This window comes from Balaenoptera physalus (genome assembly GCF_965194825.1).
Source record: "Balaenoptera physalus genome assembly, chromosome: 9".
Taxonomy (NCBI): Eukaryota; Metazoa; Chordata; class Mammalia; order Artiodactyla; family Balaenopteridae; genus Balaenoptera; species Balaenoptera physalus.
This window is the reverse complement of record NC_138888.1, coordinates 28,603,096-28,617,554: the sequence shown is the minus strand read 5'-3', so window position 1 is coordinate 28,617,554 and position 14,459 is coordinate 28,603,096. Positions and strand designations below refer to the sequence as shown.

General features: G+C 37.2%; 1 protein-coding gene and 1 long non-coding RNA gene across 5 annotated transcripts in view; one reads left to right on the top strand and one right to left on the bottom strand.

The window, feature by feature from the left end:
• Positions 1 to 13,533, bottom strand: part of HBS1L (HBS1 like translational GTPase) — an 83,283-nt gene extending 69,750 nt beyond the window's left edge. For 3 of the 4 annotated variants that reach the window (XM_082474662.1, XM_082474657.1, XM_082474659.1), the window contains exons 1-3: positions 13,311 to 13,490; positions 9,853 to 9,918; positions 1,294 to 1,422 (exon numbers count right to left, since the gene is read on the bottom strand). In XM_082474662.1, coding sequence (XP_082330788.1) covers positions 1,294 to 1,422; positions 9,853 to 9,918; positions 13,311 to 13,353 — 238 coding nt within the window. In that variant the 5' untranslated portion in view covers positions 13,354 to 13,490. Of the gene's footprint in view, positions 1 to 1,293; positions 1,423 to 9,852; positions 9,919 to 13,310 lie in introns of all 4 variants that reach the window. The other variant, XM_082474658.1, reaches the window with a different exon arrangement.
• LOC309667004 lies at positions 1,431 to 8,856 on the top strand. Its single transcript, XR_014267467.1, has 2 exons — positions 1,431 to 2,498; positions 2,552 to 8,856. It is a non-coding gene; the product is annotated as an uncharacterized lncRNA (long non-coding RNA).
• Positions 13,534 to 14,459: the final 926 nt, after the last annotated feature.

The window sequence follows — 14,459 nt, the reverse complement described above, 5'->3', positions numbered from 1 at the left end:
CTGGCCTACCTCATAAGGTTGTTATGAAGACTAAATATGCAATTACCTGAACAGCACTTAGAACAATACCCAGAAAGCAGTTAGTAGAGGTTAGCTACAATCATTATTATTGTTATCATGCAATTACTCACATATGTAAGGTGGGAATGATTAACTTTCATTCTCAAACATAACTCTGAATTTCATAACTCCTTAATCATACTGAGGCACAGCAGAGAAAGTATAAGACTTCTACTTTATTCCTACCCTTTCCCCCCACAATGACAACTATAACACATTCTTTAAAAATATAATCAAAACTATCAAGGAATTTATACAGCAGCTCCTCTACAAACTTTTATCCAGATTGACAAATGTATTTGGCGAGTTGATGAATTTTTTTATTCTCTGTTGTTTCCCTTTCCGCTTTCTAATTTTGTGTATTTGTGCTTTCTCCATTTTTCTTGATTTGGGTAGCAGCTGACATATATTTTACTGATTTATTCAAAGATCAGCTCTCAGATTCATATACTCCCTCCTTCCTGTTTTTAAATTGTTATAAATTTTCAATTTAAAAACATTTATAGAACAAAGCCACACCCCACAGAAAGAGCAAATCAGCTCAGCCCTGCTCACTACCAACGGATGGCATTACTGTTACACCTGGTGATTTTAGGTCTACTACATTGTTCATCAATCTATAGCTTGAGTAGTATGTTTGAAACAATGTCATATTTGAAATTTATTTATAAAAGGCAAAAGCCAAAATATAAAATATCTTTGTTAAAATGTTTAAGAGAACTAAAAAGAAGCAAACTCAGAACCAATGCCATTACCATTTACGAGTTCTATCTTGAAAATTTACCTGACTGTGACCAATCAGGACACTATATAGTATTACTTCAGACTTAAAATTTTTTTTTTTTTATAAAAACCAGACTTTTGGAACCTAACATTTTGCAAGGAAATGAGCTTCTGTAATCTAACCATAAGCTCTACATAGAGCTTACGAAACAATAAATATTGCTAAAAGAAAACAAAGCATTGAAGTTTCTCTCCTAAGGAGATTTCAATCAAAAATTCCAGTTATTAAATAACAGCCACATAATTTTTCAACCATACAGTTAACCATCTAGTCCTCACAAAATATAATTAATAAAATGTAAATTTTCCTTGAAGATATAAGGTATAATGGTAGTTCACACCATTACTACCCACGATCATTATTATGAACAATAAAATTGATAATTTCCGGTAAACTGATTATTAATCATTTTCAGATAAGAAACATAGATAGACTACTTTTTACTATACCTTGATCAATTCCGCTTAGCTGATGGTTCAAAAGAGAACTGGAGGATTCTTTCAAATCTTCATAATCATATTCTTCTACAGGTTCAACAACTGAAGGTTTGTCACGTTGTGAGTAAATAAACTGAGCAGCTAGAATATACAATGATTAAAGAATGCTGTACTATAGCCATTTCCCATTAACTTTTTTCTTTAACAACAGTTAAAATAAAAATCAAAGATTCTGACCTACCACCTACAGTCATTTGCCCACATTTATAATAACAGATGAAAACAAAAACAAAGACAAAACATATCATACCCAAATTCTGCTCAAATGTCCTTACTAACCATTCACTAGCCTCTTATAATTGTCTTCCTTCTTTCCTTCAATCTCATAAACACTGAGCTTACTTTCTCCACAGTTTTCAAAAATTATCTTTCCTAATATCTCATCCTTGCCTACTACTCCATCTTCCCTGAAATTTTTTCTTTGATATAAATACTTTAAACCTCATATCAAATTTGTTCATTTGCATAATTAAGAAAATACCAAAAACAGACTAGATTTTCACTTTCCAAGAACTACTAATTTTGCCTGAACCCAAGAGTTGACCAAAATCATAGGCCTTAACTTTTTTTTTTTTTTAAAGATTTTTTTTTGATGTGGACCATTTTTAAAAGTCTTTAGTGAATCTGTTACAACACTGCTTCTGTTTTATGTTTTGGTTTTTTGGCCACAGGGCATGTGGGATCTTAGCTCCCCAACCAGGAATCGAACCCACATCCCCCTGCATTGGAAGGCGAAGTCTTAACCACTGGACCGTCCAGGAAGTCCCCATAGGCCTTAACTTTTAAACAGTTTATACTTCAATCATACACTGAGACTGTATATTAGTGTCATATACCTAACTTTGACTTTCAGACAGAAGTCTGTGCTACTCTGCAGTACTGGCAGTGTCATTACTCAACATATAACTGGGCATTATACTTTTCATTAATAGGTAGAAAGACAAAATATCAAAGTGCCAACGTATGCTTGTATCATACACGAAATACGTATGAGCAAAGGAGAGAATCATCATGAATGCCCAAAGTGTTCACTCTTCCACGTCAACTGGATGCCCACTGAACTCAAGTCCTGGAGAATGTATTCAATTACGAAGGAATAAAATTAAAGAATAAGTTTAAGGAGGATAAAAACATCAATACAGTGTTCTAAAGGCAAGGTGTTATCAAGGATTTTATATTATTTAGCTTTCTGGAGTGTTCTAAAGGCAAGGTGTTATCAAGGATCTTATATTATTTAGCTTTCTGGAAGAGCACATAACATGTATGTCTGTTGCTCAGAGTTCCCACATTTGACTTTTGTGCATGTTTTCAGGAAGGCACTATCCATGAAAGGGAATCTCTAACTGCATTCAAAATGTATAGATAACACATATATAGACAATAGAAAATACTATGACTTAAGGGTAACACCTATACTCAGAAGGTCATGGCGTAAGTGCTATTTATTTATAGTATAAATCAATGATGGCCTTACAGATTAGCAGGAAAGGCAAAAAAAGAAAAGGTAATGACATACTTTAAAAGCCAAATGAGTAGTACAGATGACAAGTGCTGCAGAAGCACGGAAGATTAAGTAATCACTGAAGACTAGAGCAGTTATAATAAAGAAGGCAAGAACATCAGAAAAACTGAAGAAGAGGTGGAAGACATCCTGAACAAGGAGAACAGAATAAGAGAAATAAAGAGCAGTTGAGAGAATTCAATCTATTCTGCTATAATGCATGTTTCCTTAACACAAACTAGTTTATACCAAATGGTCAACAGGGGAATGATGACGGTAACATTCAAGTTGCTTTGGTTTATGAGATTTTCCCCCCAACACTTTGTAATGCAAATACAAAGTTCAATAACACCAACCATAGAACATTATACTGTAATTGGAATTGTACTTTAATGCCAGATAGCCCCACATTCTTCCTCTTGGCTCCATTTGGCCACGTGACCTGTTTTGTGCATGCTTACCACTTGGCTCTCTAAGACCTGTGAGTATTTTGCCTTTGCAACATTACTCATTAGTTTCAACTCTTCCTTACAACTCTATCAAGCTTCCACCTTTTTGTTAAATGTAAAGTCCCATATATACTGGAATATATCTTTATTAGGAAGTTAATGTAACTTTCCAAATGTGCAAGCATTTTTATTAGATGATTATTGGTTTTATTAGTATTGATACTTTACGGGCTGAGTGGTCTGTCATGATCCTATTTTTTTCCCAGAGGTTTTGTTATTTTTCAGTATACAACTTTAAAGACCACAAGGTTTTTCAAAAATGTACATATTATGCAATATATATATCACTATTTTCCCTCCCTCTTGTTCAAGTAAAATACAATACTGCCATTACAAAGTCAACATGGTTAAACAGCAGGAAAAATATCCTGTTTCACAGATTTTCTAAGATGACCACTTTTTTCATACGTCAAAAATCTCAGAATGAGGGATGTCTTACAATCAAATGGCATCTTAGTATTACGTAATACTTAGACTGACAGCTGATTTTTTTTTTAAGTGGTACGTAAAATAACAATATGTCTTACAATCCATGGCATTTTAGATACAATAAAATGTGGTAGCATTAAAAAATGTAAACCAGGCCATTTTGTGCCTGATGATTTTCAAACTACTTTCCTGGCTGTAATTAACTATTCAGTTTAGCCTAAAACTAACTAATATACTTTCCTCAACTTTCTCTCATAGCTCTGAACTGTGAGGAAAAACCTAAGACAAATCAAAAATTAAGTGAGAGAAGAAATCAGATATGTCCGTGAACAATTTTCACTTAGGAAATATTGACAGGGAAAAAGGAAGTTATCAAAATCCAGACTTCTACTCTACCCCCAAGGAGCTATTCTTCCTAGGGGCTTTTCCTACCCCCTCCCACACACAGATCCAACTCAGAAACTGTGGCCATTGTTTTAGAAGTAAATGATGGGACCTCCCTAGTGGCGCAGTGGTTGAGAATCCTCCTGCCAATGCAGAGGACGTGGGTTCAAGCCCTGGTCTGGGAAGATCCCACAGGCCGTGGAGCAACTAAGCCCGTGAGCCACAACTACTGAGCCTGCGCTCTAGAGCCCGTGAGTCACAACTACTGAGCCCACGTGCTGCAACTACTGAAGCCTGGGGGCCTAGAACCCATGCTCCGCAACAAGAGAAGCCATCGCAATGAGAAGACTGCGCACCACAACGAAGAGTAGCCCCCGCTCGCTGCAACTAGAGAAAGCCCGTGCAGCAACGAAGACCAAACACAGCCCAAAAAAAAAAAAAGAAGTAAATGATGGCTGGATTTGCCCGGGAGTGCAGAGGGACGGTGGGTAGGAAAATTCCCCAGGGAAAACAGCTGCTGGGGAAAAAAGGAGCATCCAGATCTCTGAAGTTGAAATGAGAGCCAAAAGGCAACAAGTATGATAAAAAAGAGTGAGAGAAAAGCAATGGAGAGAAAAGGATAAATATAAAATGCTCTTCTTTTCTAAAAATTTAATCACAAACTTTGACAGAAATGCTTTCTGAAAAATTGGACACCCATAGTGACTTTTATAATTTACAGCATTTTGATAAACATAAAAATTCAGAGAATTCAAAACCTGACTCCTGCAATTGCCTAATATTGCTTCCTTTCCTAAACATCTTAAAATAAAAATTATGTGAGGCACTCATTAAAGATACAGCTTTCTAGGCTTCTTCCCCTGGAGATTCTGGTTAAGTGGTGTTGGAATGGGGCAGGGAATCTCTATTTTTACAATTACTCCCAGCTGATTGGTATCATCAGGGAAGGTAGGAAAGAGCCTACAAGTCTCCCCTTTCATCTGTCCCAGATGTAGTCCACTTTGTATACTGTCATCAGTTACTTTCCTAAAACATGACCCCCTTAACTCAAAAACCTTCAATAAGCTAAAACTACACACCTAAAATTAAAAACCTTCTTCCACAATTTGGCTATTTCCTTTCTGAGCCCTCTTTGTGCTGCAACTGCATTAATCATTTGAGTCTTCCCAAACACGCCTCACTTAGAGGCCACTGCTCAAGCACTGCTGTTTCCTCTCTAGGATGCCATTCTTACTCCCAAATTTACCAGTCCCAATCCCACCTCGTTCCAGAAAGCCTTTCCAGACTCCTTCAGGCAGGACTACTTCTTTACCCACCATACTGTCATTTGAAGGGAACTTTTAACAAGCTTCCTTACATGTTAATTGATGCTCAATAAATTAACATGGAATGGACTGAATAAGGTTAACTACTGTTAAATTAATCATACAAGGAGGCCATGAGACTGAAGGGGCTCTAATGCCTTGGTTGCAAAGGGAAAACCAATCCAGAGTCAATTCCTGCAAAGGCCTCAGGATTTAGAACAACCAATCACAGAAAGCCAACTACTCTCCCCCAAATAATGTAATGGGTTAAGCTGTAGCCAACCAAATAATTCCCTTGCTTTGCTTCGTGTCTTCTCTATAAAAACCTTGCCCCAGCTCCTGTTGGTGGAGTGCTCCTAACCACTTCCAGTTTGGAGCTACTGATTCAAACTGATGTCTGCTCAAATAAACTCTTAAAAATGTTAATATGCTTCAGTTTATCTTTTACCACTTCTAATTATATTAGTTGAAACAAGATTTATAACTGTTCAAAGTTTTATTTATAGGCTCTTTTTGCTATCATCAGCTCCCTAATGTATGTTCAATATTCAGCATCAAAGTCAATCTTTCTAAAGAAAAAAAAAAGCTATAACATTTAGAAATCACCTTTCCATCAAGAAAACTGTGCTTAGTAGAGTTAAAAAAAATACATAATAAAATTTAGAGAAACTCCTATTAATTGATAAAGTCATTCAATTACCAGAATTCATTAGACCATGAATTCAATCATCTCTTCGATGACATTAGCTGCTTCTTTAAGAACAGAAAGTATCCTTCTAAAACTATTTTTTAATTGAAAATTGCTTGGAAAAATATACCACTAAAGAGGAAAAGTGTCTGATCTGATATTACTACTACTTTATACATGTTTTGGAAAATTTAAAAATCCAAAACTACATGCTTTTGTTAAAAATACCAGTTTGTCACAGAAGAAAGTCAAAACCATTTAACTATCTCCTGCTTTGATAGTCGGTTGACTTCCTGGAGTATACAGAGGTAACTTTCAAAGAGTCAGACTGTCCTGAATATGAACCACAGACAAGACACATATCAAGGGCTGTGAGAGACAAGGGATAAACTATGACCTCAAGAAAGGTAGGCCATAAAAGCAAATCTCAGAAAAACACCTTCAGAATGCCTGACCTTGTGTAGTGTTAGCTCATTACTCAAGATTAAGCATGATTTATTGAGACAAGCCTAGATAAATGAATGCATTAATCTGCAATATTAAGATGTCTTTCAGTAGTCCCTCTCCCTATGAAGGTTTCCTTGTACAAGCCATAGTCCACCAACTTCCAAGTAGACCTTAGCTCCTGTAATTATCTCTTGAATCTATTTGCAAATCCCCTGCTGTCACCCCTGTCCTAAACAAATGGTTCTCAAATCAGTAGCTGTGTCCCACCCTCAGAGCTTCTGACTATGGGGTGGGGCCCAGAATTACTTTTCGAACAAATTCTCAAGTAATGCAAATGATACATGGACCACATTTTGAGAACACAGTCCTGAAATATCCTCATCTCCTCTAGATTAGTATAATAGTCTCCTAACTACTCTATCTACATCCACTTATGTACCACCGTCGATCCAGTCTCTACTATATGAGATTTTTTTTTAAAACTCAAATCTAATTATCACACCCACATCACCTTCTCAGTTTCATGAACATGCCATGATCTTTACTTCACTTGTAATACTAGTTAGTGCTACCAGATATTACTTTGTCACCTAGTCAACTGATGATAATGAACTGTAGGTGCCCCAAAAGGTTAACCCATAGAGTTTTTTTTAACACACTGCAAATGACAAGTGCCTGGGAGGTTCCTTGGGAAAACTGAAATTTCTTTTATCCCTAATCCCTACAAAATATGGTCTTTTTGAATCACTGAAGAAGAAGCTTTAAAGGAATGCTGATTAAGCCGCCTCTCAGCTTCTAACCCAGTCTCTTTACTCTGCTCTGTGACGCTGGGGTTGAAGTCTGCAAAGCACATTTCTTCTATGACAGCTGGCTCCCTTTTAGGATCAGCCAACAGGAGATGCTAAAGGGAGACTGGAAGGCTGGAAGAGGAACACACATGCTCCTTTCCTTTTTGTTTCTTATCTGGTCACCATCACCCCAGCAACACTTCATCTTGCAGAAATCATTTGTTCCAGTAACTGCAATTTATATCAGTTTGCAGTTTTTCCAAAACTCCCAGAACCAGCTTCAACCATGACCAGACAGCCCTCTAGAATTCCCTCTTCAAAAGGCTGAAGCCCAGCTTCACAGTGTCCCTTCAGAGACACCAGTCCCAGCCACAGAGCATCCCCTCCTCAGGTCTCAGTCCCAGCTCCACAGTCCCTCCTCTGAACTTCAGTGGCAAAGCAACAAAGCAGAACCCTCTTGTTACACATCTAGGTCCCAGCTCAAAGGAGCCCCCCACCAGGTTCTAAAGGTTGGCTTCAACGTTGTCCATTGGTTCCCCTAGGAACTAGAGATGATAAATGCTTCCTAAAGTTACTACCTCCTTGATATTTTGGTTTGCATTTTTTGTCTCTAATACCTAGTTAACAACTTTTTACATTAAAATCTCTCTGGCAAAACAACTGGTGCAATTTCTATCTCCTAATAAACTCGCGACTGATAACAGTGTAACATTAAAGGAAGAGAAGAAAGGCTCTGATTAGTTAGGCTAAATGATTAAAGTACACATAAAGAGCTAGATGCATTACAGAGTAATAAGTAACAGGAAAAAAGATGACAGGAAGAGTAGAGGTGCTATGACAACTTCTAGAGCACCTATGCCTTTATAAAGAAAAAGAAATTCTAAAAAGTCAGAAGGGACATATTTGGTCTTCAGAGACTAAGAGGAGGCATAAAGCAGGTTTACAAAACAGCTCAGGAGACTATAAGGTTTTAAAGACAAGGCACACTGATAGAAATTTTAATTACGATATTAAACCTTTCAACTTGTGGAAAATGAGTTTTATGAATTATATTTATGCTGTACATAACTATATGTAATTGCACCTGCTTTTATGGCATAGTAAAATTTATCAAGGCATTTTAACCAACTGTTTATAGAGTAGGCTAAAATTTGAAGACAAACGCATTGTTAGGGAAATTAGTGAGAAAAAGGTCTGGATCAAAGACACTGTCTCTCATGTACCACAATGTTCATTGCAGCACTATTTACAATCACCAGGACATGGAAGCAACCTAAGTGTCCATCAACAGATGAATGGATAAAGAAGATGGGGCACATATATACAATGGAATATTACTCAGCCATAAAAAGGAACGAAATTGAGTTATTTGTAGTGAGGTGGATGGACCTAGAGTCTGTCATACAGAGTGAAGTAAGTCAGAAAGAGAAAAACAAATACCGTATGCTAACACATATATACGAAATCTAAAAAAAAAAAATGGTTCTGAAGAACCTAGGGGCAGGACAGGAATAAAGACGCAGATGTAGAGAATGGACTTGAGGACACGGTGAGGGAGAAGGGTAAGCTGGGACGAAGTCAGAGTGGCATGGACATATATACACTACCAAATGTAAAACAGGTAGCTAGTGGGAAGCAGCCGCATAGCACAGGGAGATCAGCTCGGTGCTTTGTGTCCACCTAGAGGGGTGGGACAGGGAGGGTGGGAGGGAGACACACAAGAGGGAGGAAATATGGGGATATATGTATATGTATAGCTGATTCACTATGTTGTAAAGCGGAAACTAACACACCACTGTAAAGCAATTATACTCCAATAGACGTTAAAATATATATACATATATATGTAAAAAGACACTGTCTCTGCTGTAAAGAACAGAGGAAATGTTTTTGTTATATGGTTGCAAGGAAGAAATTTTTCAGCAAATGAGACAGAAGATGCAGCTCTTATGTGGAATCCTACAGGAATTTGAACTCTAAATCACTTTGCAGTTCCATCAGAAGTTTGAATTACATGTATTTGGTTTATTTACAGTAGATAAAGTACTGTATGAAGGGAAGTCTATGCATAACACTTCAGTGTTTCTAATATTCAAGATTTTCCTGGGAATATAAAATTAACTGCTGTCTGCCTTCAGAAGTTTTAGATTTTCATTATTGACTAAATTACCATTTTAGTCAATTCAGATTAATTGCATGCTGCAAAGAATATTGGAAAACCATAGTTTTCAGAGTTTTCTTCAAATTGTTTAAAGTCAAATGATGGAATCAAAATTTTAAATTCTATTCGTAAGTAAAGAAATTATTTTATATACCTTTAAAGTTCACATACAATTATCTTTCTAAATGGTACATAATATTACAGTCTCCTGGAACATGCTTGTCCTAGAATGACAATAACATTTACTTTACATTTTTAAATACCCAAATAATGAAAATCAAATTATTTTTAAAAATTCACCTGTTGATGGTGAAATACAATAATCATCCTCTACAGACTGGCCATAGAGATCATCATCTTCAAAATCTAAAATAAAAATACAAGAGATAAATTCACTTACAAGTTCTTTTTATATTCTTAGTTATTAATGAGGAAACATCTGAATTCTCTCCAAAATAAATTAAATTAAATTAATTAAATTGTTCATCTTAGAATGTCCACTTTTCAAAAAAAATTCTAAAAATTCTACCCAAAGTAGGTATTTACAGACTTTCTATATTTATAAAGACATACATGTTTTTAGATTTTTAAGCTAATTGAGTTTTAAGAAGTTTTTCCAAGTTTTCACTTCGTGTGATCAAAGAATAATCCCATACACCATGTACTTGAATTGTCCTTCCAGTATTGACAAAAATCTGAAATAAGCCTTCCATCCATTTTTTCACCAGATGCCTGCTCTAACCAAAACATTTATTTTCCACACAACTGACTAGCACAGGGTATACAATCAGACCATGAAGGCAGTTTTTCTTCATGTAAAGCTAGGTAATGCACAAAACCCAGCTTATCCTAAACTCCCCTCTGCTCTAGCTAATTGGCCTTTTTTCGTACTGACTAGAATATGCTCTTTGCCCAGCTTTTCCTACGGCTGTTTCCTTCTCCTAGTTAAGGTTCCAGCTCAAATGTCATCTATTTCAGAAGTCTTCCCTGAGCGCTCCGGGTAAAGCAGCAAGCCCTGCCTGCCACTTTTATTCTCTAGCACACTCCTCTAACTGAATGTCTTCAAAGCACCATACCTGGTTCACTCCATGGACTATAAGCTCCTTCAGGGCAAGACTGTCTAGGCAACTACCTGACACATGCTTGGCATAAATTAACACTTGTTTTATTATAAATTAATGAATCAATCTATAACTAAAAACCCACAAAGAACATAAACATGTTTACGTAAGTATTTATTCATTCAACAAATACTAACACTATGCCAGGGGCTATCAGAGACATTTGGGGTACAAGACTGAGTGGCAGGCACATTCCCAGATCTCTACAAACCTAAAATCTAACAAGGGAAGACAGACGAGAAAACGAGCAATTACAAAACGATATTACAAGTGTTTGAGACATAAGAATACAGAATGATCTGGGAACACACATAGGAACAACAAAAACAGAATTGGGAGTGGGGTGGCTAGGGAAAGATCCCCAGGAATATATTTTAAACCAATTCCAAAGGATAGTTAGCTAATTTCTGAGGGTATTCATGTAGCAGCAGCAGGAACAGCATGTTCAAAGGCTGAGACCAAATATTTATGGCAAAGAAAAATTACATAAATGCTACTATTGGATTAAAATGTGTAAATTTTTACACATTCAATAAATTATTAGATCACAATCCCGACTCAATAAAAAATTATTAGCAAATAATTGAGAAGCCATTCACAAAAAATATATATTTGGATATTAAAGACAACAAGAATCTTTTTCTACTGAGTCAGTTTTTCAGTACTGAAATGAACCCTAAAAGTGTTACAGTATCAGAAGATAAAGAGAATTCTTTCCTGGGATTTTTGTAGAGTGGTTCTTTTCCTCAACAATATTTTGGAGTATTTACTGCACATAAAGCATTGTACTGGCTAATGGAGTAAATATAAAAATAAAGTATGGGCTTTGCCTTCCTGGGACTTTTATTAATTAGTAGGTGAGGCAGTCTTGTAAAGTATTACCCATATTACAGAGAAGAACAAAATGAGAGTTAAGGAAAGGAACCAATAGATTTTGGAGCACAAAAATCTCTGTAATGAAGTTATATTACTTTTGAGAATTTTTAAATTATTATCTGAGAGAACGGAAAGCTTAACTGAGAAAAGAAAAAAACTGGACACTTAAAATAAGTAGAACTTTCACAAGCAAGAAAAGGGGATGAACTTCCGATGCTATAGAAACAGCTTGGTTATGATATCATCAATCGTTCCAAAGAAATCTGAAAACCTGATCTGGGGTGGCTACGGTGAGAAGATACTTAGCACTCACTCCCTCAAGCCAAGCACCTCTCCTTCAGGATGCCTTCCTTCACGAACGAGTTCTGCTTAAACTCCTCCGACTCGTTCTGAACAGCTGTTCTCACTTAAGTAGCTCCCATAGCACTTCATAATCATCTGTTACTTGTGTATCTCCCTCTTTAAACTCCCTCAAACATCTTGCTGTTGGTCCCCAAAGCTCAAACAGTACTCCAAACACTCAATGTTGATTGAGGACACGATAAATATCTATTAAAGAAAGGCATAAGTAGTAATTAGACCTATTCATGTCTTTTACAGCATATTTGCAAAAGTATCTCCCAGGCTAAAGTCATTTCTCAGGTAACAGTGGTCCACAGGCAATACTTAACATCCACTGCAACACTGAAAAAGAATTCCATTCTGAAGTGACCACCAGGAACCTAACACGTGCCAGGCTAACTGGATCACTGCCTTCAAATGTAGCAAAGGGTGTTAGCTGCCCTCCGCTATGATTAGAGCATACTGATGTTCTAGAATAATCTGCTGGGAATGCTAATAACCACCACCAATATACTAAGCACACTGCATGCTCTGTACTCAACAAAGTGAGAGATCTTTATTCATTTGCACTCCTTCATACTTGTTTATAGTTTTAGTTTGTATGATGCTTGGTGATGCCTATAATTATCCACTGTATAGAGATTAAACTCCTGGACAACATTCATATTGTTTTATTTCACTTTTAAAATCAATAAGTCCTTTTAGAAGCCCCCTTTCTTCTCATACTACTTTTTTTTCCCAAAAAGTACATTTATATTCAGCATGACCAACCAAGAACTGAGTACACACCTCAAGGTCATCTGATCAACTTACTCTTTGGGCCTTTTTAATATGTATTATTTTTTCTACCATCTCCTAAGTTTCCAATTTAACTTGAAAAGCATAGAAAATAAGTTTGTCAGCTAATTCAAGCCAGGTTCTGCACTAAGTGTGTAGGAACAAACACACAAAATTTACCCTATAAATCTAACAGTTACAGCAGAACAGCTGAATGTAAGCATTAAGTCAATCCTTGTTTTACAAATAAGAAAGTTTCATGGGCCTGTTTGAAAGGAGGGTCGGGGAGAGAAGCTCGAAGTAGGAAAGTGTGTAGCCAACCTGGGGGGAAACAATGGGAGAGGTAATAATGCTTACGTGGGTAACTATCACCGGAGCCCAACCTTTTCAAAAGTCCTTCCATATGAGGCCCTGCAGCACCTCCCCTGCCCTAAATAAAACCAATCCCAGAAAGCAAAAATCACGACTTAACAACGCCATTCGGTGGAGCTCAGGCGGCCTGTAATTTTCTCCAAATGAGCCTCCTCTGAACGCCAGCCTGGCACCACCGACGAGAAACTAACATATGGAAGTGAGTGCCAACCGGCTGCGATCCCGGCTGGAACGATGAAAATGACGTCCCGGCATAACCCTGCCACCTACCTTCATCGTAGTTATAGCCTCGGACATTCCGATGCCTGGCCATGACCGCGGAGAGGGCGTTCGCCACAGCCGCTTACAAACTACCAGCTCAGATACTGACCAGGCGCCAACTGCGGCCTGGCAAACACCTATACGCCATCTTGGCTTCCGGCAGGCCTCAGCGCTGAGCGCCTGCGCACGCACGACGTCTTATCTGAGTACGGCAACCTCTCAGGCTCATTCGCCTCTCTGAGGACGCATGCGCACTCATGCTCACGGGAGGGGTGCGTTTCGGCGAGGCCGCGCCCACAGACAAATTGACTGACAGGGCTTTCGAAGGAGACGAATTACACCATTACACCGCTTATAATTTGTTAGTTTGGACTTGATATTTCGAGTCGGGATCCTTGACCTACGCCGGCGTTCCAGATTATTTTCCAAACTTGGTTTCTGATAATCTAGTGAGAAAGCTGACTGTGTGCTCAATAAAAGCACGAACCGTGTCTTATCCAACTTTCATCTTTGCGGCCTACTTAGGCACTAATAGGCGTTAACAAACTTGTATACGTTTGGTATAAGAATTAGTCCAAGTATTAAAGGCGAAAAAAAGACTCTTCATAAACGGGTATATTTTCATTGAGAACCTGACTACAATAGGTCACCATGCATTTGTGTGGTTCCATTTATGTGCTCCATCCTGCATTAATACCTCTAAGTAAACACCTGTCTGCCCTTAGCCATGTAAATGATTATCATCAGATCATAAAGGATTCAGGGAACACTCATTCAACACAGTAACATGCTAAGATTATTAAATATAGCTTCTTAGATACTGGCCTTAAATGGTGATGAATGTTGTTAATGAATAAATCTATAACCTATTATTAAGCGTCATTTCTTAGGTCACAAAGTGAATGATGCTATGTAAAAAATCAACCTCCTTATTTTACTGAAGAAACTACACTTTAGTTTTAGTTTTATATTTTTGAAGTGGTGATACATCAAATTCTAGAAATAAAAGCTTACTTAGCTTTTTATTATCCATAATGGAAAGAAATAATGATACAAATGCAACTCATATTTGTAAGTGGCTTGAATGGAAATTTACGCATGTGTTTGAATGTGTCTAACCACCAAATGTTTGTTTTTAACTATCATTGCTGTTCAATG